General features: G+C 40.3%; 1 protein-coding gene across 4 annotated transcripts in view; it reads left to right on the forward strand.

Annotated features, from left to right (window-relative positions):
* slc44a5b (solute carrier family 44 member 5b) overlaps positions 1–25,504 on the forward strand; it is a 67,244-nt gene that overhangs the window by 33,127 nt on the left and 8,613 nt on the right. For 2 of the 4 annotated variants that reach the window (XM_080879096.1, XM_080879093.1), the window contains 19 exons: positions 4,796–4,880; positions 5,162–5,246; positions 5,380–5,493; positions 7,570–7,630; positions 7,732–7,855; positions 9,610–9,693; positions 11,091–11,203; positions 11,498–11,629; positions 12,240–12,339; positions 12,425–12,517; positions 13,812–13,899; positions 14,356–14,618; positions 14,726–14,820; positions 14,923–15,026; positions 15,142–15,215; positions 15,696–15,766; positions 16,201–16,289; positions 20,783–20,867; positions 21,112–22,397. In XM_080879096.1, coding sequence (XP_080735222.1) covers positions 4,796–4,880; positions 5,162–5,246; positions 5,380–5,493; positions 7,570–7,630; positions 7,732–7,855; positions 9,610–9,693; positions 11,091–11,203; positions 11,498–11,629; positions 12,240–12,339; positions 12,425–12,517; positions 13,812–13,899; positions 14,356–14,618; positions 14,726–14,820; positions 14,923–15,026; positions 15,142–15,215; positions 15,696–15,766; positions 16,201–16,289; positions 20,783–20,867; positions 21,112–21,227 — 1,976 coding nt within the window. In that variant the 3' untranslated portion in view covers positions 21,228–22,397. Of the gene's footprint in view, positions 1–4,795; positions 4,881–5,161; positions 5,247–5,379; positions 5,494–7,569; positions 7,631–7,731; positions 7,856–9,609; positions 9,694–11,090; positions 11,204–11,497; positions 11,630–12,239; positions 12,340–12,424; positions 12,518–13,811; positions 13,900–14,355; positions 14,619–14,725; positions 14,821–14,922; positions 15,027–15,141; positions 15,216–15,695; positions 15,767–16,200; positions 16,290–20,782; positions 20,868–21,111; positions 22,398–22,520; positions 22,777–25,504 lie in introns of those variants that run through there. The other 2 variants (XM_080879095.1, XM_080879094.1) reach the window with 2 other exon arrangements.

Below are 25,504 nucleotides of genomic sequence, written 5' to 3' on the forward strand. Positions count from 1 at the left end.
AAAAGTAATATATTACGGACTACTGATTACTCCTTCCAAAAGTAACTTAGTTACTTTACTGATTACTTTATTTTTAAAGTAACTAAGTTAGATTACTAGTTACTTTATTAGTTACTTTCAGAAGCTGCCAATAACACTCCCCACTGCCTCAACATAAAAACATCAACCGATTTTGCCAATACTCACTTTATTGGAAGTGTATTTTAACAGTAATGTCAACAATATATCTCCTGACATTTGAAGTTGAACTTAAAACTTTTTTCCTGACAGAAATACTTGTTTGTATGAAAATAAAGACAGTCTTGTTACTTCACTTAACATAAATACTTTTTATAAAAAAACAAACAAACAAACAAAGAGTCTTTCTTGACTTCCCTTAAGATACTTTTTATACCATCCACATGTAAGCACTATTGTCCGCTTTTGTAACTTTGGACTAATCTTATGAAAAAAAAAAAAAAAAAAAAGAGACTGCAGGTCCAACTTAAATTGCCTTACTTCCTTGCAGGTAATTGTTTTAAGTTAATCAACTTGAAAACTTTAATAAGTTTATTAAGTGACTTTGATAAACTTAATTCAATTACTTGTAAATAGTTATTTAAATTGGATTCCCCATTCTCTGTTTTTTCAGTATATGTTGTCATCGCATGTTATGGGGGAAACAGTAGAGTGGAGCGAGTAAACCAGTGGTTGTACCTCATTAACAGAAGCTTCTCAAACCTTTTGTCAGAAAGTCGATTTCTTTTAGGCGTGAGCACCAAACCTCCCAGACTAAAAAGTCGCTCCACAGGAGCACTTGATGGGGTTGGAGTGTTATACTTTAAAAAAAATTGTCTTTATGCTTGAAAATTTATGCAGAATCTGAAGGTCGTAGCCTGACATCAGGTAGTCCATGACTTCTTTTTCTGCAGAATAGGTCTCCTCCTCTGGCTCTGCCTCAAAAGTGAAAAAGTCCATCTCACCTTGGCTGCTAGATGTAGTAGCACTGGGCACACTGGCAGGGTTTTTTGCCAGAGGAGCAGTGGTGCAACACTCTGCTGTCAGAAGCTGTTTTACTCGCTCCCTCCTTCCTGCATCTCTCAGCCATCGGAGTTTGAATTTTGGACAACTGGCAGCTGCAAGAAGGGCATCTTTGTCATCCAGCACACCGGCGAAACGAGTCTGAATAGCCTAAAAAACATAATTGATATTTTTATGCCTACAATTTATTATGTTATTGAATTATTTGCAAACCATGCCTAATATGAGATCAGTATTATGGATTAATTTTGTTTTAGGTTACTTGTAAACATTTTAATTGTTTTAATCTTATTTTTCAATGATAATTAATATTCTGTTCCATGTTTGTGAATTGTATGAAGCAAAAAATCTGACTAATTTCAAGATAGAGCGTACCTGTACAATGGCATCTGGAAGGCCTGCAGTCATCCTGGAGAGGTCATCTTTCACAGCCTGGGTCTTCTGCATCAGAACTTCAAGTGTTGGTAGTAAAGTTCCATATGTCCAGTGCTGCAGTCAGAGGTTTCATGGCCATGCAGTACTCATGCAGGAACTGGTATTCTTGATCTTTGAAGCACTTCAGTCCTAGCTTTGTGCACAGAGTATTCAGCTCACCCATGGGGATTTCTGCAATTCTCTTTACAGCATCAAAAAAGGAATTCCACCTTGTGGATGTTGGTATTAGGAGCTTTCTTTTGCTGATTTCTTCCACTGTTTCTGATGCAAGTGTAGATCTACTCGATTTGGTCCAAAGAGCTGTGCATTTTGCTGTGCTGCTCCTATACACAGCCCTGCTCTCTGCATTGGTTGTTAAATGTTTCTCCACATCACGTGTGCAAATTATGTTGATGGTGTGCGAAGCACACCTGCGGTGCGGGGGAAGAGACAGCTGACCATCACTTTCATTCTCAGCCGAGAGGATTTCTGACAGATCAGAAAAAGTGACATCATCGTCTTTGGGGCTGGACTCTTCCTCCTCCGTCTCATCATCGGACTCCGTGACAGGATGATAAACTTGAAACGCCTTAACAAAGTTGGATCCATTATCAGTAACTGTTGCAACTACTTTGTTGAGTAATCCATAAGAGGAGTGAATGTTTTCGATTTCTGTACCAATGACATCATACGTGTGTCTACCACGAATTCGCCTACATGCTAATGCAACCTTGTGACGCTCTAATGTGGTTCTACTGATCCAGTGGAGCGTTACTCCCATATAGCTTCTGTTGTTAGCAGTCCAAATATCCGCGGTAGTTGAAACAAAGTGTGGCCTTCAAATTTCTCTCCATTTCTGTAAACTCCTTCTCCAAGTAAGAAGTAAAAGTCGTTCGGTGAGGCAGCTCGGCATTAACAGAAGTAGGGATCTTTTTTATTATGGCACGAAACGAGGGCGAGTCAACAGTGTTTATAGGTAGCATTTCTTCTACAATATGCTGCGCGACCAACTTCTTCAATTCTTCATCACTTACTGGTTTTGCACCAAAGTCCAACTTTTGTTGTTTGGGGGGTGTAGGACCTTCTGCGGAAGTCACGGCTCTCTGCTTCGGACCACTTGGTGGGACTCTCTCTGTGAGTTTGACTGTGCTGTGCTGCGACTCCAAATGTTTCTTTAAGTTTGACGTAGTGTTTTTGAAGGTAGATAACACTTTTTCGCCAACACAGAGTGTACAACGAACCTTAATATTTAAATCTTTAGTTGACAGAAACTCAAAATAGTGACCATATTTCCAGCTAAAGAACGAACATCTCTCTCCCTCCATTGTTGTTTACACTTTTTTACGTCGCTGGCTGCTTGTGAGCGGGAAACGTGACCTGTCGCTTATGTGACGTTTCACGACACGTATGCGTTTGTCATCCGCTGAGACGAAAAGAAAAAACCAAATCTTTTTGCTTAAAAAAATAGTAATGCACAGTGGTTTGGACAAGTAACTTTAATCTGACTACTGTTATGGAAATAGTAACGCGTTAGATTAGTCGTTACTGAAAAAGGGGTCATATTCGGAGTAACGCGTTACTAAGCAACGCGTTACCGGCATCACTGACTCCAGCTACACTTGTAATATATCAAACAACTTTACTGCTTGACCAAAGCTGTTCAATATACACTCACCGGATGCTTCATTAGTTGCTCCTTAATGCAAATGTCTAGTCAGCCAATCATACGGCAGCAACTGAATGCATTTAGGGATGCAGACAAAGACGACTTGCTAAAGTTTAAACTGAGCATCAGAAGGGAGAATAAAGGTGATTTAAGTCACTTTGTGTTTGACATGCTGGTCTGAGTATTTCAGGAACTGCTGAATTGCTGGGATTTCGCAACCCAACCATCTCTAACGTTTAGAGAAAAAGAGAAAATATCCAGAGAGCAGCAGTTCTTTGGCTGAAAGTCCCTTGTTGATATCAGAGGTCAGAGAAAAATGGCCAGACTGCTTCAACCAGGATCTTTTTTTGGCACCCATAGTACCAGCGGAGCATTATTTCAAATGCCACAACCAACCTGAGTGCTGCTGCTAACAATGAAACTACATTGTTATGTGCCATGCCACAAGGCTCAAATCATCTGAAACTGGTTTCTTGAAAATGAAAATTAGTCCACTGTGTTCGATCCAGTAGAGCACCTTTAGGACCAAAATATCCCAGGAATGACTTCAGCACTTAATTAGCATAGTTCTGAAGGTTCTGTTGACTTTCTAAAATTTGACCGTCTTCCACCTTGGAAGTGTTTTACCTTGTGGTAGCAGCGTCTACACTCTGAGGTTTTGTTTGACAGTAATATACCACAAAAAAAACTTCAATTGTCAGCACTTTGTTTTTTTTTTAGTTGACCTGGTCAGAATTTCTAGAATCCCATTTCAAAGAATGGGAGTTTCTCATGATAAGTAGAAGAAGTTGGATATATTTGACCTTTCTTTCTTTACTCACTGACCAGCACGTTAATGCATCTCTTCTCTCTTTGTAACACAAAGTTGGGGAAAGTCCCAGTGCTGTCACTAAACTGGGCTTTATCTTGCCAGCTTACTGCCAGTTGATTCATGTTTCAGTAATTGGAAAGGACTTCCTGTTTCCAAATAATTTTAAAAAGAGCGACGTGTATGACTCCGCACGCAACATGTCTGCAGTCACCTAAAGAATGTGGCCTTCTGCCTTCATCCTTTGCAGTTTCATCCTCCTTGTTGTGACTTGTAGAGCATCTTAATTGTGCTGCCTCACATTCAGCACAGTCCCTCATTGACTGGCAAGGTGAAAGGCTTTAACACTGTGTTGTTTAGCTTGGCTAAATTAATGAAACACAAGCATTGCTCAGAAAATTGATTTTTAGGGTTGCCACCGTCCTATCTAGAGAAAAAGAACAGAACAAATTAAAGGATTGATTTCTTTGTCTTTTGTTGTGTTTCTTCTTAATTACTATTCATACCCTTGCTTAAATAAATGAGCATTTTTGTATTCTTAATTGTTTTGGTTGCTTTTTAACATGCATGACCTTGGCATTAGGCACAAATGTTATTGATATAGTGCAGAGGTTTCGTTTTGTTACAGCTGTATCTGAATGCTAATGTGTGTCTTTTGGTTTTTATCAGCAGATCATTTTCTTAGTTATATTCAAAGTAAAGTAGATGTCTGAAAATGTTAGTATTGGTCATTTAGGAAAACAGACAGTCTGAACTGGGGTGATGGGCTGGCCAGTGGCCTCATGTTCTTCAGCAGGTAGACCAGTTTGAGTATGATTTGGGGGATGATTGTGCAGATTTTAAAATCCAAGCACCTGAAATGAAAAGCTCTGTTGGTGTCGTTTCAGCCTGGATTCACGGTGACCCCAGGAAGGTCGTCTATCCAACAGACAGCCGCGGTCAGTTCTGTGGCCAGCAGAACACCCCCAATGCGTGAGTGGAAAACTGTCTTCTTCTTAAATTGTTTACAGTGGAATAATTATGTTGTCCAATTTGTCTGTCAGCATTATGTTGTTATCTTTACATGAACAATAGCCATTGTCTACCATTCAGTACACTGAGATGATTCTTGATTAATCCTGGCAAGTTTTATTGCACAGCACACTGTGAGTGTGAGCACCTCCATGCTGGCTGATAAAACATTGCACAGTAATGGACTTTTGGATCTGTCTAATCTGACTCCCCTTTTTTGTCTTCATCTTTTGTCTTCACAGAAACAAAGCCATATTATTCTACTTCAACATGCTGAAATGTGCCAATCCTGCAGTTTTAATTAACCTCCAGTGCCCTACAACCCAGGTAGGAGATTGAACGAAGCCCCGTTTTGTAGCTCTGTGTACAGTGCTTGATGTCTCTCTCCAACTTTTTCGCCACGCACGATTATGCAAGATTGATGGGCGCTCTCATTAAGACGATGTGTTGCCTTCCTCAGCTCTGCGTCTCGAAGTGCCCTGACAGATTTGCCACTCTCCTGGATGCAATGAATACCAAAAACTGGGAATATTACAAGCAATTCTGCAAGCCAGGCTTCGAGATTGGCAGTAAGGTGAGAGATGGAGGGTAACGGGGCATTTTGTTTTTTTGCAAACTCAATGGAAGTGTGAGATTGTGTTAAATCATCGCTGCTTTGAGACCAGCTCATGTACAATACATTGGACACTTAGCTGGGAAATATGTGCAGTTACTTAATGACACGTGCAAAAATAAATATAAAAAGAGTGTATACGAGTATCTTAGGCTACGTTCACACCGCAGGTCTTAATGCTCAATTCCGATCTTTTGATCAAATCCGGGTTTTTTTGTCTGCGTGTTCACACGACAAATAAAATGCGACAGCAAACGCGCTCTAGTGTGAACGCGCTCTGTTTAGACCCAGACCAAACAATATTGTTTGACTGATGGCCTTAATATAAAGACTTCAGACTTTACGTTTCCCAATTTTTACTTTAAGTTATTTTGTTATTTACATAATAATGTAAATAACCTAATAATGATCCTTATTGCTGCTTTAGAGGAGCGGTGCTGCAAAGGATAGCTGCAGATTTCTGTCAGAATCTGCAGATTATACAGAACAAATAAAATGTTCACTGACATCTACGCTGGATGGCCAGGAAGCGTTCGCAATGTCTTCTCAGGCGCTTCTCTGGCGCTGATAATTAGCGTCTGTCTTGTGTCAGTGACGTAATTTAATGCGACATGACCATCAAACAGCAGTCGCTTTCTAAAACATCGGATATGTATCGGATTCAGTACCACGTACGAAAGTGACCCAGATCGGATTTGAAAATATCGGATTTGTGCCGTTCACACTGTCACACCATGATCGGATAGATGGGTCGCATAGGGTCAAAAAAATCGGATTTGATGCGCTTTCGCCTGCAGTGTGAACGCAGCCTAACAGGCTTGAAAGTCAGTATTTGGTATCTGCACCTTTATTCTTAAATACCACCTGATCCCAAGCTTTCTTCAAGTAGTCTTCAGGAACAGTTCTCCAGGATTCTTGAAGGACATTCAAAGCTCTTCTTTGGATGTTGCTGCCTTTTGTTCTGTTCTCTGTCGAGATGATTCCACACGGCTTCAATACTGTTGAGGTCCGAGCTCTGAGGAGGCCAATCCATGGCTGACAGTGGTCCGTTGTGTTTTTATATCCAGGAATGCTTGTACTGCACTACTGTTTGGGAATATTGTCATGCTGAAAATGAAGTCGCCGTCAATCTGACACTTTTCGGATGGCACTACATGAAGGATCACCATCTGATGGTACTTCTCTATGTTCAGAATTTGAACAAGACCCTCAACACCACAGCATGACTGAGCCTCCACTATGTTTCACAGACACACTGTGGAATGGTCAGGTGCATCTCTCAGTTCCTTTCAGGACTTTGTTGGATATTTGTTCCTATTTCTTAGATATTTTTTTAGGCCTGACACTTGACTCGTGACTTTAACACAGAACTACTCCAAATTTTTCAGAGCTCTTTGGACCTTTTCTTTTTTATCTAGAACATTTTTGAAACGATTTAATCAGTTTTAGTCTTTCTAATAACGAAGAGCACATTTGGAGTGAGCTTCGCGAGATGGGCGGAGGTGAGCTAGCAGCCACTCATGCTTATCACAGCCCTGTTCCGTCAGCTGGCAGCAGTTCGGTGGCAGTGACGCTGGCGTTATGGTGCATGAAAGTGAGGTGTTGTGTGGGAGCACTTTACAGCTCAGACTGTCTGAATTGAATCATAGTTTCCGCTTTCCACGTCATCACTAAGTATGACAAACTCTGTTACATCTGTCTGTAAAATCTGTCAGTTGTGTGTTTAGTTTACTTTAGATACGTTTTTATTTTTTAGATTAATGATAATTATTGTAACTTGCATAAGTATTTTTAAATTGAATTTATTTATGGTGCATTTTCAGTTGGACATTTCATTGCAGGACTTGAAAGAGAAACATACAAGATTTTTTTAAATACTCAAGCAGGCACGACAGATTCAAACAAAACAAGATCACAAAGTTTAATAGAGAAGAAGTTCTTTTCTGTCTTTGTAATAAAGGCTGCGAGGAGTGAACGCTCAGGGAAAATCACTTGTTTTCAGCTCTTTGAATCATTATCTCTTCTGTTCCCTTTCAGTCAGTCAGAGAAGTCATACGAGATGAAGACTGCCCGTCTATGATTGTGCCAAGCAGACCTTGTAAGTGAATCCGAGCAACTCTAAATACATTGCCTCAATAACTTACTGTTTGTTCTGCCAAGAGGGTAAATACAACAAAAATATCTACAAATGTGTTTCAGTCCTTCAGCGGTGCTTCCCTGATTTCATTAGAAGAAATGGGATTTTAACTGTAGCCAATCAGACCATCTTCAAAGACGGTGAAAATAACAAGAGAAGTGTCGACGATCTCAAAGATGCTGCCAAGTAAGATCTGCTCCCCTGCAACACCAGTCTTTGCCCTACTTGTTTAACGGGTTCATTTTTAGCAGTAGGAGAATCACAGATTACGATTTGGCAAACAAAACAAACAATGAAACTACTTTTTAAAAATCCCCTCTAGAATAAAGTGTTTTTAAACTGTTATACTGTCTGTAGGGATGCCGACTCTGCACCCAGAGAGATCTGGACAGAAATAACAGGGTAGGACCAGTGGGCATTTTACTGATGCCCATGAATGTGCTCAGTCACATTCAAAGTCATCTGCATGCTTATTGCATGAAAATAAAGCTTACCTACAAACTCAACAGCCTGAGCCAATGTTATGGGTCTCTACAAGCTTAGCTGCTTTGTATGTATGTATATATCTATATGTTATCAGCATGTAAAAGGGCAGAGGCAGCAAACTTCAAAAATCATGTATTTAAACCAGTGAGCTGATATCATGATCATACATGATTTGTATGGCTGCAGTAATCTACCTTGAATAATATAACTTGATGCTTTTTCTTTAGCCAAGTAACCGCCAACATAAAGTAGAAAGGGTTAAAAATGATTTATTTCAGCTTTTTAACTTTGCTTCTGCTTTAGCCAGTTGCTTTATATAGACTAACCTGCTGTTTATCCATAAGAATACATAACTATATTTTTGTTTGTGGCATTAGATGCAAAATAGGGCAAGTTAATACCTCAAAACATCAAGTCATCGCCTCTACCTTCTGTGTGAAGTAAATTGGAGAGTGCTGTGCTGCCCCCTGGTGGTCATTAGTTTTGCTCTCCTGGCGCAGATTGAGCGATCCAAACTCTTGTATGTGTGGACACTGAACAGTGACCTTAATTAGACAGTAAGATTTAGAATTGATGCTGGCGTCCTGTTTGTCCCACAGCAATGTTATCTTGCCCTCTATGTCTCGCCAATTTCAAGATATACCTGAGTCACTTCTACAGTAAACTTTTCAGTAATCATATTCTGACTTTGCTGCCAGTTTTGTAGTTTAAATACTCTCCAAGTGTTTAATGACAAGTGGAGCTATTTAATGAACCCAGAAGGCGAGCTTTCCTGTGAAATAAACAGGCATCTTCTTTTGTGCTTATCTGAGTTAGAGTGACGGGGACCTGAGGTCTATCCCAGCTTACACTGGTGTGGTATGCCCTGGACACGCTAACACCGAGAAACAAACTCACATCCACACCTACCGGTGCAAAATTTCTGATTCCTGTTCTGTTTGAATTCTGATATTCAACAAAAACTCTGTGTGGGTTTTAAACCAGAACATCTTCAGATAGAAAGATAATACTGAGTCTGTGACGTTTACTATCTGAAGCATTTATGTTATTACTGTGGAGATGAAAATGTGGCTCCTGATCTAACACATCCATTACTATTTGCTTTACCACAAAGTGCTCGTCTGAATGATATTCACTTCTATACTATTTCCCACCCTGCTGTAATAGCTGCCAGTACTGCTTCTGTAACTCTACTTGTTTTGTGGCTCTTTGATATGGAACTTGAGCAGCTCTTACAACTGACATTATCGAAAGCATTTTAGAGCTATAGCTGTCTCTGTTCCATGATGAAAGCAGTAGAGATCAATCGGCTGTCAAAACGTTTTTGAGAAATCCTTGTGAACTAAGCGGCATTGGCCTAAATCCACCAAAGTGCATCCCTGTGCTGTTTAATCACTTTCTGTCTACTCCTCTTCCTCCTATTTTTTCCATTTCACCTTTTTACTGAACCACAGAGGTATCGCCAGTCTGCTGAATGCCAAAGAAGTCGGCATGAAGATCTTCGAAGATTATGCAAACTCCTGGATCTGGATCCTCGTGTAAGAATGGCCTTTCCTCATTTTAGTGATTAAATTCATATGAAGAGAAAAATCTCTGATTCATTGATGAGATTATGAAAGTGTTCACATTATTACTTTGATGAAGATGCTCCTGCTGTTTGTGATCTTTTAACCCATCAATCCAGTGTCAACTATTATTTGCAGTCATGTTTAAAGAGGAAGTTGTTTGGTTTGTTATTAGAACAACCAAACTTGTGATCCACTAAAAACGGTGGATATACTTTAATAATATAAATCCTTTAACAAATAGAAACTGATAGATCTTATATTCTGTTGTATGACGTACATCCAGGCCTCAGACATTTGTTGTGTCACCTGTAGCAGAGGTTATTTCTCATACGTGTTTTGCACATTTGTTCACCAGTCTCACATCAGCTTCCTGACATTTTTGACCGGATCGGTGGATTTGCTGTGATATGACAGAGAATTCTTGAAACTGTCCAGAGCCAGAGGCAGCAAAGCTAAATCATAATGCACCAACATGCTTCATGCTGGTCAGAACACCCAAACAACTCAGGGATGTTTTATTCCTGTTTTCAGAGCTTGTTGGTCCTGGAGACACTGATTGTAACAGCAGTTTGACTGTTTTCAGGACTACTGCCTGAGATTAGTTTCTAAACAGCAGCGTCACAAACACATTGCAGTCACAACACTTGACACCAAAGATGAAATCGAGGCTCTGAGATGCTTTTAACTAAGGCTTCGTCCACACTAATACGTTTTCGTTTGAAAGCGCATCTTTTTCTCCCCGTTTTGTCCTCCCGTCCACGCTGAGACGCCGTTTTCGTTCAAGGCAAACGCAGCGTTTTGAAAACGCTCTCCAAAGCGGATACATTTGAAAACACCGTTTTCCCGTCCCAGTGTGACAGCGAACCAGGAGCCTTTTCGAAAACGATGACACATTTTAGTCATGTGATGCAGTCATGTGACCCATTAAACTACGATAGCAGAGGGCAGTGGTTGTTTTGTTTGCTCTCAGTTTTGACAGCCCTGTTAAAGATTAATATCAGTTTGTAAATGCTCCAGCTTTTCTTCAAATTCTTTAATTCTCACTCGCTTTTGCAACTTTGTACTTTTGTGTTACTCGCAGCAACAACTCCAGCTCATTTTGCCGCGACATTTCAAAGAGCCCGAAAGTAAATAAGCGGCAGACAGAAATCCGAATCTTCTTGCATTTCACGCATGCGCAAAGCGCCTTGAGGCGACTGCTATGTAAATAAAATTGAATTGAATTGAATGCGTAGGACTGGAGCGTAAGCATTTTCAGCCGCTTCAATGTGGACGCACAACTCTGAAAACGACTGAAAACACTGGTGTGGACACGGAGCGTTTTCAAAGACTTGATATTGTTTTTTGTTTTGTTTGTGGTGTTGCAGAGGTCTGGTGATAACCATGGTGGTCAGTCTGCTCTTCATCTTGCTGCTGCGCTACACTGCTGGTGTGCTACTGTGGCTCGTCATCTTTGGTGTCATCGTTGCAGTGGGATACGGTGAGGATGCAGAAACACTTGTAGTCATGTGGCTTGCTGTGTATTTAGTCCAAGTGTAAAAAACAATGAAGTGAATGAACTGAAGAAGCTTCTCGGATGAGAGGTGAAACGTTTTCAAGCAACTTAAAGAGGTCCAGACGCTTTTCTTTCCAAGCTCCTTAGACTACGATGACCTGGATGACTGAGAACCTTCACAGACGTTGAAAGAAATTCTTTTACCTGAGCCTTTCCCACCAGATGTGCTGTGAGCAGTCATGGCTAGTAGATCGTCTTCACTCTTTCATTCTCTCTCAGGCATTTGGCACTGTTACTGGGAATACAGCAACCTGAGCAGGAAGCCAGGCTCCAATGTCACCATCACTGACCTTGGCTTCCACACAGACTTCAGCATTTATCTTCAGCAAAGCCAGACGTGGCTCATCTTCAGTAAGTTGTCATCCACTAGCAAAGCAGCACTTACTGTAACGCTGGTTTCTGCTTTACATGCACGGCAGTTTCCTGGTTGTATGTATTACTGCTGTTAATTCCTCACAAACCAAACAGAAATTGTGACATTGTTTGTCTTGGTGAGCTTTTCAAAACTGTGATTATAGCAAATATTTTTGATTTAGATGCTTGCACTGGGACTGTTTCAATCTTTTATGCGTGTAATCCCAACCTTTGCTGTCGTGTCAGGTTGGTATGTTGTTCTGTACTTACAGACATCCTGTTCTTGTGGAAAGGAAGTCTCTTGACCTCCTTGTGGGAATTTATTTAAATTTGGCACAGATGTCCGTTTGAACTCGTTTGAACTGATTAGATTTGGATGATCAAAGGTCAAGGTCACTCACTGTCAGCACCCAGAGGGAACTGCTTTACATCTGGCACAAACTGACTTGGACTCACAGATGACCTGATCAGAAATTAGTATTCAAGGCCGCTGTGATCTAACCAGCGCTTTTTAGCCATGACTCATGTGCTCATTTTGAGCGAGCACTTTCTGAATATCTAAAAGCATATTTGTTACGCTGCTGTTGACTCGACCTTTATTTTGCAGTGATCTTGCTCTCTGTGACTGAAGCCGTCATTGTGATAATGCTGATATTTCTGAGGTCGAGGCTGCGCATCGCTATTGCATTACTGAAGGAGGGAAGCAAGTGAGTATGGATCCTGCTTCTGATAATTAAACAGTGCGTTTTGCTCTTTTTCATGAATTTAATGTTTTTCTTGGGGGTTTTTCAGGGCAATCGGCTACATCATGTCCACCCTCTTCTACCCTGTCATCACCTTTTTCCTTCTGGCCATCTGCATCGCTTATTGGGCTGTCACAGCAGTGTATCCTTCCAAATACTGACAAACTGAAGCAGAGTTTCGTGTAGAGAATTAAAGGAGTTGAGCTGCCTTGAAGCAATCTGTTTTTTACTACAGACGAATTGCAGCATGTTAATTAGAATCATCCACAGGATAATGTGTAATATCAGTAAAGCTGTTAGATTAAACAGGTTAAATTCAGGTTTTTTGATGTTGTGCCACAGCATAATTTATCTCAAGACACTTGAAATAGTAAAGTAAAGACTACAGTATTAGAGAGAAAGCTAGTAGTTCCCTTTGAGCGTGCATTCAGCAACAGTGGAGAGGAAAAAGTCTTCTAGAACCAGGCACAGGTAAGTCAGACCTCTGCATGGATTGGTTGTTGCATATGCTCACAGGTGACTTTGCTAGGTACACCTTGTTATCACAAGGTTGGACTCTCTGTTACTTTCATAACTGCCTCAGTTCTTAATGGCATCAACAAGGTGCTGAAAATATTAATTTTGGTCCATGTTGTCCCGACAGCATTACACAGTTGTTGCGCATTTGTCGGCTGCACGTCTAGGATGCAAAGGTCCCGTTCTACCACGTCCCACGGGTGCTGTGTTGGATAGATCTGGTAACCGTGGAGGCTGTTTGAGTATACTGAACTCATTGTCATGTTCAGGAAACTAATTTGAGATTATTTTTTGACATGATGATGGAAGTGGTTGTTGCTGAACAGCCGAAAGTATCCTCCACACGATTACACCACCATCACCATCCTGAACCAGTGAATTAAGGCAAGAACGTCCATGCCATCATTCATATTGTTTATGCTAAATTCTGACTGTACCATCCAATTTTCCCAGCTGAAACTCATCAGACCAGGGAACATTTTTTTAATCTTCTGTTGTCCAATTTTGGTGAACTTATGCTGCATCAGTGTTTTTTAGCTTACAGGAGTAGCGTCTGTTTTGGCCGTCTGTTTCAAGTTTCGATATCTTGTGCGTTCAGAGATGCTGATCTGCGTACCTTGATAAGAATGATTGTGGTTGTTTATGTTACTCTTCCCTTCCTATCAGATCGAAGCAGTGTGGCCTTTCTCCTATGACCTTTGACATCAGCATTTTCACCCAGAGATGTTCAGCACTTAGTTGCTTCTTTGTGATTTGCTGATTAGATATTTGTGTGAACAATCAGTCGAACAGGTGTACCTAATGAAATGGCCCGTGAGTCTGTAACAAGTAAGTGAAGCAGTCAAGGAAGTCCAACTACATGTTCTTTAACTCACTGATTCTTGAGTGTTGAATTTTTCCTTTAACTAGTTTACCCTCAGCTTCTTAGCATCATCGGGTAACGCAGTCTACAAGGTCACACCTGCTGATGATAAATGCATGTATGCAAACCTCACATGCAATCCACAGGTTAGCCCTATGCTCCCTTACAGTTTATTACTGAAAATGTTTAGTTACCGTGTAATTTCTCCATCACTTGGCATGAAAAACATCTCTTGATCGGATTCGTTCTCAGCAGTAAAGTGTAATTAGTCAAATTAGGTGTAATAGCTGCTTTATGTCTAATTAATAAAATGTCTTAATGTAAATACATTAGATGTTCCGATGTAAATCGAGTTCAATTAGTGGCTGGCAGCAACAAACATTTATCTGACAGATGTTATTTATCAGCCAACAAGTAATTTGAGCATGTAAACAGATGAATATTCAAGGATTCCCTTAAAGCTATTCATGTGGAAATAATTTATATTCAAGGTAGAGGCAGGAAAGACAAGAAGAGAAAAGTATCTTGATTATGGTGACAAACAGAATCCTGTTATTTCTATCTGACAGCGCATCAAGATCTAATCTGCTGCTTTATTTCAGACCTTCAGTAAGACCAACATTACCAAGGTGTGCCCCGGGTCACAGTGTATGTTCGCCTTCTACGGTGGGGAGAGTCTGTACCATCGCTACATCTTAGTTTTCCATCTGTGTAACCTCTTTGTGTTCCTCTGGCTGGTCAACTTTACCATCGCCCTGGGCCAGTGCACCCTGGCCGGGGCCTTCGCTTCCTACTACTGGGCCCTGAAGAAGCCAAAAGACATCCCTGCCTGCCCCCTCTACTCCTCCTTTAGCAGAGCTATACGGTGAGTACAGTCCCAAAACAAGCGCAAATCCACTAAGACGCTGAAACGTGAAAGTAAGAACGTGAGGAAAATGTTTTCATTTAATATTCTCCATTCTTGTGGCACAGTTATCACACAGGTTCTCTGGCCTTTGGGTCGCTAATCCTTTCTGTGGTGCAGATGATCCGAATTGTTCTCGAGTACCTGGATCACAAACTGAAAGGCAAGCTTGGAAACCCTTCGAGGCCTCTTACTAATTTATTACTGATTGTTTCAAATGACTTTTTGTTGATGATATTTATTTATATTCCTGATTTTTATCCAGTTTCTCAAAATGCCTGCGCTCGATTCTTGCTCTGCTGCCTCAAATGCTGCTTCTGGTGCCTGGAACATTTTATCAAGTTTCTAAACAGAAACGCATTCATTATGGTGAGTAATTTCTAGTAACACTCATTTATTGCAGACATCTGTTAGCAGCTGTTAATTGGTCCAGCTTCGGTGCTTAACTACCCGCAACCCAGCACTCACTGCTTCTCACCAACAGATGGCAATATATGGGAAGAACTTCTGCACCTCCTCCAAGGACGCTTTCTTCCTCTTAATGAGGAATGTTGTTCGGTAAGTCCCAGTTAAATGTTTTAGAGCCACATGGCTAAAAAAACCCTCAGCAGAGTACAGATGCTGCTGAGGTGGTAAAGCTTCTTCTTTACCATAAAAAATGCCAGAACGTAACAGATACGGGCAAAAAAACAAAGAAGTATATTTACTGTCATCATGTTTGTGAAATAATGGGGCAGTTTCAGTTGACGTAATGCACGGGAGTTTGTATCTCTGCTGTTTGTGTTTCTCTTCTACCTCAACTTGAGGTTGGCTGTAACTCAGGAGGTAGAGCAGGTCATCTAATTGGAAGGTTGGTAGTTCGATCCCTGGCTGCTCCCGTGTGCATGCCAAATATCCTTGGGCAAGATACAAGTTGCTCTCTGATGTGTCCATTGGAGTATGAATGTAAATGTTGGGTGAATGAGGGTGCTCAGCTGGAGGTGAGAGGCACTATAATAGGAACCAGTCCATTTACTCACGTTGTCTTCCTCCCGGCAGGGTGGCCGTCCTGGACAAGGTGACCGACTTTCTGCTGTTCTTGGGAAAACTGCTTATTTCAGGAAGTGTTGGTGAGTTTATCTTTTATTTGGATGCATGCAATAAGCTCTTTATTTACTTATTTAATTTGCATCATTATAAGTTGACACTTACATCCCAGTAGGTGGCTGACATGAATTTGGAGGACCTTGATTTTACTTCATTTTATAAGAGCTTATATATTAAACGTAAACCTTGATTCTAGAAGTTACTCTAATTTATACTTGCAGTGTTTGAAAGGACTTATTGCGTGGCCTAACCACTTGTTTTGTTTCAGCAGCTTTTTATATCTGCAGGTCCTTTATTGTAAACCTTCAGTATATCATGAGACCCTTGTTTCAAGTTCCACCCACTCGTGTTTAATCTGCTTTAAAGCCGATGAGGATTTGACAATTTTTGTTTATTTCAAATGATGTAAGAAAATATATATTTGCTTGTTACTAAATCAGATTTTTTTTTTTTTCAGGCATTCTTGCATTTTTCTTCTTCTCGCGTAAAATACCGTTTTTTCAAGAGGAGGTGCCATCACTAAATTACATTTGGGTCCCTCTATTGGTAAGGAATTAAAAATCTACAATGAGAATATGATTATACTGTGATGAATATAGTTAGTATTTGGACAATGACAGACTTTTTCTGTCAAAAAATCAAACAATCAATATGTGATTGAAATGTAAAGTTTTACCTTTATTCATGGGGTTTAACAAAAATGTGTTTGTTGTTTGTTTTATCTTATTTAGGTACATAGTACCCAATTTTCAGAGGCTCACAAGTAATTCAACTACTTACTAGCAGGCAGTTTAATGGCCTCAGTAACCCTGGATCATATACAAATAAATCTATCAGAGTTCACTGCTGGCAGAATTATTTCCATGGTTGAAAAAAACAGCAACAATGTTATTAACTAGGGGTGCAACGATACTCATATCGATATTGAACCGTTCGATACAGTGCTTTTATGTGGGTCATTCCTACTATTCGGTGCCCTTTCAGTGTGATCACTCTTCATCAAAAAATACAAAATTTTGAATTATTTTAACATTTCATCTAAAAGAGGGATTTTCAACCTATAAGAAAAATGTATTGGTCCAGCTAAGGATATTATATTATAATATTTTTTAAAATCAAAGTCTTTACCCATGACGTGCCAAATGTCCACCCTGTTACAGGACATTCAATTTTCTATTAATAACTGTTTTGAATACACAGTTATAGTAATATTTACATTTTCTAAAAGCTACAATGTCCCTTTTTAAAATCTGCAAGGAAATTTCAAGGAAGTATTTTAAACAAGCATTATATTGAAAGAAGACAGGTTCAGTTTTAAGACACAGTGTAATTTCAAAAGATTGTTTTTAGATTCAAAGGGAATATAAAAAAAAAAATTGGCTCCATTTTTAAGTAACTTAATTTTGCTGATTCATTCCCTCCCAATAACCAAAGAGACATGCATTATGTTTGTTGATTTGATTTAATTAACAAAAGAAACACACAGGTAACAGGGTGGACAGAGGAGAAACAGGGTGGACAGGAGGTAACAGGGTGGACATAACATCAGTGACAAAAAATACCACCTTAAAGAAACTTTGAACACCTTCACCATGCCCGTCCAACCAACACAGGTAGATACATGTCCACATTAAACAAGCAAATTTTCACTGTACACCCAACATAATGAACATTTTTCTCACACATTTTACCTATGCAACAGACCAGCAACTCCAGTTTTTTTCAAGGAAATCCCACACTTTCCTCTCCAGCTGAACTGACCTCTTATTAATTTATTAATGTTCTTAATTTATAATTTTTAAAATTTATTAATTAATGTTCTTATTAATGTTGGTTCTTTCATCAGACACACAACCTGGTCATCCCTATACCAGGTTATGTCCTCACGTGGACTTGGCCAGTGGAACTTGTTGGTCCCGTTCTTGTGAATGCATTTCACTTTAACATCCTCTTCAACCTCCAGAATGATTCCTGGGTAGGGTTCACCATCGTAGTTGATAATCCACCACTGACCAATATGATCTTTTGTGATGTTCTCAGGCCGGGTTGGTCCCTCAGTGCAATGTGGACTTGCCTCTTGACTAAGGCTTATCTCCTTCAGGCCATAGCATTCACAGTCCAGTACACCTTTGTCTGCCTGGCAAAGGCAGGTTATGTCCCTGTATTTTATTGTTCCTGGAGAGAAACTGAGTACTTGGTGGACTTTCATGGTTCCTTTGACAGGCACAAGTGTCGGTCCATCAATAATTTCTTTTACTTTCCTCTCAACATCATCTTCTTCTAACCTTGAGGGTCCTGGTTGCGGGGCATTTTCTGGCTCTAGGGAATATTCTGGACTTAGGGGAGGAGTATTCATAGCCTCAAATTCTGTCCTGCCTTTGGCACTAGCCCTCTGCTTTCTTTTCCTTTCTCGCCACTGCTTTCTCTGTGCTCTCTTCTGTCGTTCACTGAGATCTGCCACTTTCTTTTTTTTCCCTTCCTCTCTGTCCTTTCTCCACTTCTCTTTCTCTTTATTGAGATATATCTGTCTTCTCTCAGGGTCAGCATCACGACGTGCTCGGTAGCGCCGCTGCTTCTCCGCAGCAGACATTGGTGCCATTCCCTGAAAAATGTATACTATTCAAAATCTTCTAAAAGTATATATATACAGGTTAATAATAATTACCAATACACACTTGTATAGATAACTCTAAACACTAAACTTCTATCATCTTACGTCCCCCCTGTTACCATGTGTCCCCCCCTGTTACAGTGCATAGCAATAACAGGGGTGACGGTAACAGGGGGGAGATTTTATGCTAAACTTAGCCATTACTACTAGTATGATGAACAACAAGCTAGTACATGGTGACCACTAAGAACCATTTTTAACATGTTTATTAGCCATATTATAAAAATTACAAAAAAAATTTGTTTCCACTATTAATAAGCGTAACAGGTTGGACGTGTTATGCTTTGCCACATTACAAAATCTTGCTAAAACATTGAAAAAAGGGTTGATTAAAGAGTGGTACTTACTCGTCTTCTTCTTGAAAGTTTTCCCTCCAAAATATGTTACATCCGGGAGTGTCATGTGACTAAAAGAATAATCAGGTGATGTGTTCTATGGAATTCTTATCAGAGTAACAGGGGTGACAGTTGATTCAGGGACACAACATTTTTTAAAGATTTTAAGTATTAAACATGCATTAATAATAAAAAAGAACATTTGATGAGGAACATTAGAAATAAGCCAATCCAGAAATGATGAAAAATCTAGATTTCTTTTTTTTTTTAAGTTATATTTGTAACTGAAGTCGAGCAAGCATGACTGGGGACATAGTACTTTAGTGACTTGTGCTAAAATAAAAGTAATTTACTTTTAATGTATTTATCCTGTGTATATATCAATGTGTTCTATGGTAGAGGGGGGTTAAACATACGAGAAAATGGTTTAGAAATAAGCATTAGACAAGTTTTACACTAAATATACCATATTATGTCATTAGGACTCAAATGGCACCGAATAGTAAGAATGACCCATGTTCGGTACGCATATGTATCGAACAATACAAAATTTTTAATTTATTTGATCAATTTTTCTTCTGACGATGCTGTCTGTGTTGAGCGCTCAGTGGATCTGCGCTCGACTACTCCGCCCAGGCTGCACTGTCTAGCGCAGATCCACTGAGCACAGCGCAAGCTAGCAAGACAGAAGCTAAGCTCGTTGAAACATGGCAAATTGAACCTCCCCCACCCTCATTCAGATCTGGCCTTTGGAACTATTTTGGTTTTCATGTGACGTATGACCCTGAAGGTAAGCGCGTCATGGACTAAAGTAAAACAGTATGTTGGATGTGCCACGCAATGCTCAATTACATGGGTGGGAACTAGTGCGTTAGCGCAGTTAGCTCGTTAATGTGTTGGCCGTCTAGCCCCATGCACGGGGCGATCCGTGGTAGCTCTTTAACGGAGATTTGCCTTGTTGTGGCGTTAACGTCATTTCAGATTAACGCTGACAGCACTAGTAGGAACACAACGAATATGACTGCACATTTACTCCGACATCATCCTCGTGCAAAGACAAGTGGAAGCAGACAAAAACAACAAGCAGCATGCTACAAACTTTACCGAGTCATTTAGACAGCCGTTAGCACAGGATTCTCCTTATGGGGACCTGATATGTTTAATATCCTGCTGAGAATATAGCCCAGAAGAAGCGTATAGTATAGCTTTTATTTTGGAAAGAGCCATTTCTCTGTAATAAACTCTTTTCCAAAGATTAGTGATTTCTCCATCAGATAATTTATTATTTTATCCCTTTGTTGTTTCAGCAACATTAAATTTAAAAACTGTACGTTTGAGTTAAAATATATATTTATAATTTTAATGAATGACAAATTAAAAAGGCATGAACATTTTTTTGTATCGAAAAAATATCGAACCGTGAATTTTGTGTATCGTTGCACCCCTATTATTAAGTTATGTTAGTTTGTCTAGTTTAAAGTGAAAATGAGTGACTACTATAAAAATAATGTTAAAGCTGAAAGTCTGGACTTTAGTCACATCGTGATTATTTGATTTAAAATTCTCTTTACAGAGGCACAGTCACGAAACATATATTTATTCTGACTTGGTCTTTTACACAGAGCACAAAAAAATGATGCAATCTATATTCTTTGTTGTACTTTGTTTCCTTGGTACGGTGGAAAAATCACTTCTTATGTTCAGACTCAACCAGTGCTTCTAAGCAGCGCTCCTCTACTTGTGTTTTGTTTAAATATAGTCGAACCATTATTTTGGCAAATATTCAATAATAAATATTTAACTCTTGGTAATTACATATTTATTCAGAGTTGTTCTGGAAAGCTTCACAGCTTTACACAGTTGCAGTTTTTACAGTGCTGCACAAGCTAATTAATTTGCTCCAGGATTTATGACTCAGCGATTTATATTCTTCATAATGTTTTTGCCGTTTGTTGCAATGCAGTGTGCACAATAAAGCTGGAACACAAGACTACAGTTAAAAGTGTAAGACTTTCACCTGTTAACTCTTTCAGACGGTGATATTTGGATCCTACATGATCGCACATGGCTTTTTTAACGTCTATGCTATGTGTGTGGACACATTGTTCCTGTGCTTTTGTGAGTATGCTGTTTCATGTTTAGTTACGGTGCAGAAGCACTTCTGCTGTGGTTAAAAATCGAATGTCAGCAGCTTTGTGTGACTCTTTCTTCCTTTTAATAACTTGAAATAATCGCTGTCTTGCATATCTTCTTGTTTATCATCTCTGCTGAGTCTCTGCTTTCCTTTCTCTTTGTGGCTGCCGCTCTGTGTGCTGTTTGCTCGTCCTGCTCCTCCTGTTCCTTTGCGGGGACCTGGCCTCAGGTGAAGACCTGGAGAGGAATGATGGTTCTTCCTCCAGGCCCTACTACATGTCTCCTGGCCTGCACAAGATCCTGCGCAAAGGAGAGGAGGGTGCCAAAACTTGCGCTGCTTCCTGAGTGATGCATTTTACTAAACTCTTGGCTCTCTGACTCGCTTCTCCATATCTGACGTGTGCGTGGGGGTCTGGACGCTCGAGAGCAAATACTGTAGGGCTAAACATTGAAACTGGATGCACCCCGCCCAGCCTGTCAGGGATGACCTGTGCATGAAAGGACATGCTGTTACTTCGGGTCCTCGCAGAAAAGGCATAGGGGACTAAGATAACTGTTCACTTCCTCTCTCGAGCCAACTCAGATACTTGCCTTTTTTCTGCTACACTTTTGTGTTTCTTTGTCATTTTCTCGTCTGTATTCTCTGCTGACCTCTGCCTTACCGAGAGGGTACACGTCAACTCGCAGGATGGATGCACAGGCTGAAAACTAAAAACGAGACAAGCTTTTCTTTCTTTTTTTTAACCCAAACAAACACGAGGACCGTAAACAATGTACAGATGCCACTTTGACATAAGGCATCACCACGGAAAAAGTGGTGGACTTATGGGGCACCCTCTTGTCGCACTTTGGTCTTCTAATGTAAAATCATGTTTTGTATGCACTTTCACATACAGGAAACGAACCATGTGATTTCTTTCTTCTGTGTAGCATGATTACTTTGCTGGCTGTTGGTGTTTACCATTGGTTTTATAACCACTATATTTATACTAACACAAGCACACAGATCCAAAAATGGTGTGAACTCTGCACTTAGCAAAACAGGTTTCTCTCATGTTAAATCAGCGTCACATTAAAGTTTTCATTATGCTCATAGATGTACTGTAAACCAGACAGAGGCTTTGTTGGAGGTCAAGACTTCAAAAGACATTTAATGGTTTATGCTTAAAGAAAAAAGATGTGAACCGAGCCTGAGCGTTTTCAGGAAACTTTTGAATGCAGCCACTAGTTTATGTGCCTAGATGTGAAAAAAAATAAATAAATAAATGTTCCTCTTATTCTGTTTTAGACCTAACACCAGGAACCTTTGCGATACAGTTTATAAAAGGATGTCAAAGCCATTTTTGGTAAATTTTTTTATTGGATGGTTCAGATGTTGTGCTGTTTTAATACTAAGTATAATACACACATCTGTCTGGAGGTTATTCAGTGTTCTTTTTGTATAGGAGAATTTTTTTATCAATGAATCCAATGAAAATGTGAATCTTTGTTTTCGAATAAACATAAATGGTTGAACTACTGACCCGTGCATTTCCAGAGGCGTTCATTTTTTACAATCAAGGTGATCACAGGTTAAATTTTGATGTGCTGCATGATTCTCTCGCCATTGGTTTTTAACATGCTGCTGCTGCCTCGTAGTGTGGGACCTGGAGGTGAACGACGGCGCTCCAGCCCGGCCCTACCGCATGAGCAAAACACTGAGGAAGATCCTCCACAAGAAGAACAGAAGGAAGTAGCAGGAAGGAGAAAGAATAAAGGTTAACACCAAAGCATGGTACAAGCCCACGTGGCATATGGGAATAAACACTTTGCCATATTTAATGGAAGTGTACACAAGTTGAAGCTGTACACTATAAGAGACAACTTGTAGCTAAGCAACATGAATAATTAGATTCACCCACACATAGTAATTTATGGACTCGGTGATAGTTATGAATATTTTTATATGTGTCTATGTAAAGGAAATGTGTGTATTTGTGTACATTTTGCTGCCACATACTACACAATGCAACAGATTTGTTTTGTGTGCGTCTCAGCTTTGGGTTCGTGTAGTTGCCAATTTTCACCACTTGGTGGTGCCAGTCGTTACCAGATGACCTGTACACTGTACCTGAGTTCCTCACATTGAGAAAAATATTCACCACTCATTGCTCACTGTTTTTATGTTTAATTGCCAAGTACATGATGGCACAGCAGTTCAGATTACTTCAGTCTCAAGTGTGTTTTGCTTTGAGTTTCTGAATATTGAAGTATACGTGCTTTGGACATCTTTATCAAGATAAGATAAGATAAGATAACTCTTTGTCATTGCACAGTCATACATAGTACAGTAGTACAATGAAATTGGAAAAACTGTCCTACGTCGGCACTACATATAACACAACACGACACGATATGACACATCACAACGTAACAAACAACACAACACAGTATATTAACTTAGTATAAAAAAGAAGAATAAGTGTATGTGTATTGCACACTGTTATTATTGCACATTAATTATTATTGCACCTTGTTATAAATATAAATATTATTGTTATCGTTTTAAACATTGTTACCTCCCCCTAAAAAGTCCAGGGAGGTATCCAGTCAGGTCAGCTATTTACATTGATCAGGGCTATTGCCCTGTTGTAACAGCTGTCCTTGAGTCTATTTGTTCGGGACCTCAGCAGCCTGAACCTCCTGCCAGACGGCAGCAGCTTAAACACCCGGTGTCCTGGGTGTGTGCAGTCCCGTAGGATGCTGCGTGCCCTCTTGAGACAGCGAGTGCTGTACAGGTCCTTCAGGGAGGGAAGAGGATGTCCAATGATTTTTTGGGCCATGTTGATGACCCTCTGGAGTGCCTTTCTGTGTGCTGTGGTGCAGCTGGAGAACCACACACCGATGCAATATGTCAGCACACTTTCAATGGAGCAGCGGTAGAAGACGGTCAGCAGCTCCTTCTTCAGGTCCATTTTTCTGAGGATTCTCAGAAAGTGGAGACGCTGTTGGGCCTTCTTTAAGACCGCAGAGGTGTTAGAGCTCCATTGGAGGTCTGTGTCTATGTGCACACCCAGAAACTTGAAACTGGAGACCCTTTCCACGCACTCCCCGTTGATGCTGACAGGCTGCAGCTCGGACTTCCTCCTTCTGAAGTCAACTACCAGTTCTTTTGTTTTGGTGGTATTGAGGTCCAGGTTGTTGTCTGCACACCAATCTGACAGCCTCTGAACTTCAGCTCTGTATGCAGTCTCATCTCCCCCTGAGATGAGCCCCACCACAGTGGTATCATCTGCAAACTTGATGACTGTGTTGTCTGGGTGGGAACTAACACAGTCATGTGTGTACAGAGTGTACAGTAGGGGACTCAGTACACAGCCTTGTGGAGAGCCGGTGTTGAGGCTGAGGGCTGAGGAAAGATGAGGCCCCACTCTAACTCTCTGTACACGGTCTGAGAGGAAGTCTCTGATCCAGCGGCAGGTGGTGGAAGGAAGTCCAATTTCCAGCAGTTTATCTATTAGTCTGTCCGGGAGTATCGTATTGAAAGCAGAGCTAAAGTCAACAAAGAGCAGCCTGGCGTAACGGCCCTGCACTTCCAGGTGAGAGATGGTGGTGTGGAGCGTTGTAGCAATGGCATCTTCAGTTGATCTGTTAGCTCTGTATGCAAACTGGAGCGGGTCGAGTGTGGGTGGCAGGCAGGACATGATGTGACGTCGGACCAGTTTCTCAAAGCACTTCATTATAACAGGTGTTAGAGCAACTGGTCGGTAGTCGTTGAGGCTTTAACATTCTTAAAGGGATATTTAACAGCAAGAGATGTCTAACAGGTCTGGTTTATTAGCTGTGGGGGAAGCAGAATGACATTATGTGTTTGTGTGCAGCAGAAAATGCAGAACCTCCGAATTCTGCATGTGTTTTGATGAGGGCTTGTGTATCAGTGACAATGCACTGAAACCAGTGACAGGTATAAAAGTGTTAAAGTGATCATCTTTGAAAGTTACCTCATTAATGTTAGAGTCCATTCTTACTGGATTTAAAGGCTTCCATCACAGGACGATGACGGCGGTCACTTTGAATAGACGTCACCGACGGCCTTAAGTGATTGTGGATTTCCAAAATAATCCGAGTGCCCTTGGACGCTTCCTGTAACCACGCCTACAGTTAGGGCTGTCATGGTATCGTGTTTTCACTGCATGGTTATCGTGGTCAGACTAATCCAAATAAAGATAAAAATCATCATCTCTGTACAGACCATTGAAAAGCAAATAATGCTGTCAGTTTAAGTCGTCTTTAATATTGTGGTTTTTGTGTGTTTTGTTCCTATTTTTATGACACTAACCACCAGTCCAGGAGGTGGAAAGAGAGCCTGTACCCACAACTGTGCAAATGGAAATATAAATTAATTGATAGTGAAAATACAACAGCAAATCCACAAGGCTTAATGTCCGAGTTTTAACTCATTGCTGGATTATTTGTGATATAATCATATGTGTATTATTGAAACAGTATCGATATGTATTTTTTAATATATGATGGCTTTTGTCGGTAATGATGCCTCACACAACCCCTGCTTCTCTACTGACCATTTTTATCTTTGATAAGTTTAAGAAACATATAATTAGGTCCCATTATGTGGCAAACGT

Source organism: Rhamphochromis sp. 'chilingali' (assembly GCF_963969265.1).
Source record: "Rhamphochromis sp. 'chilingali' genome assembly, chromosome: 3".
NCBI classification, from domain to species: domain Eukaryota; kingdom Metazoa; phylum Chordata; class Actinopteri; order Cichliformes; family Cichlidae; genus Rhamphochromis; species Rhamphochromis sp. 'chilingali'.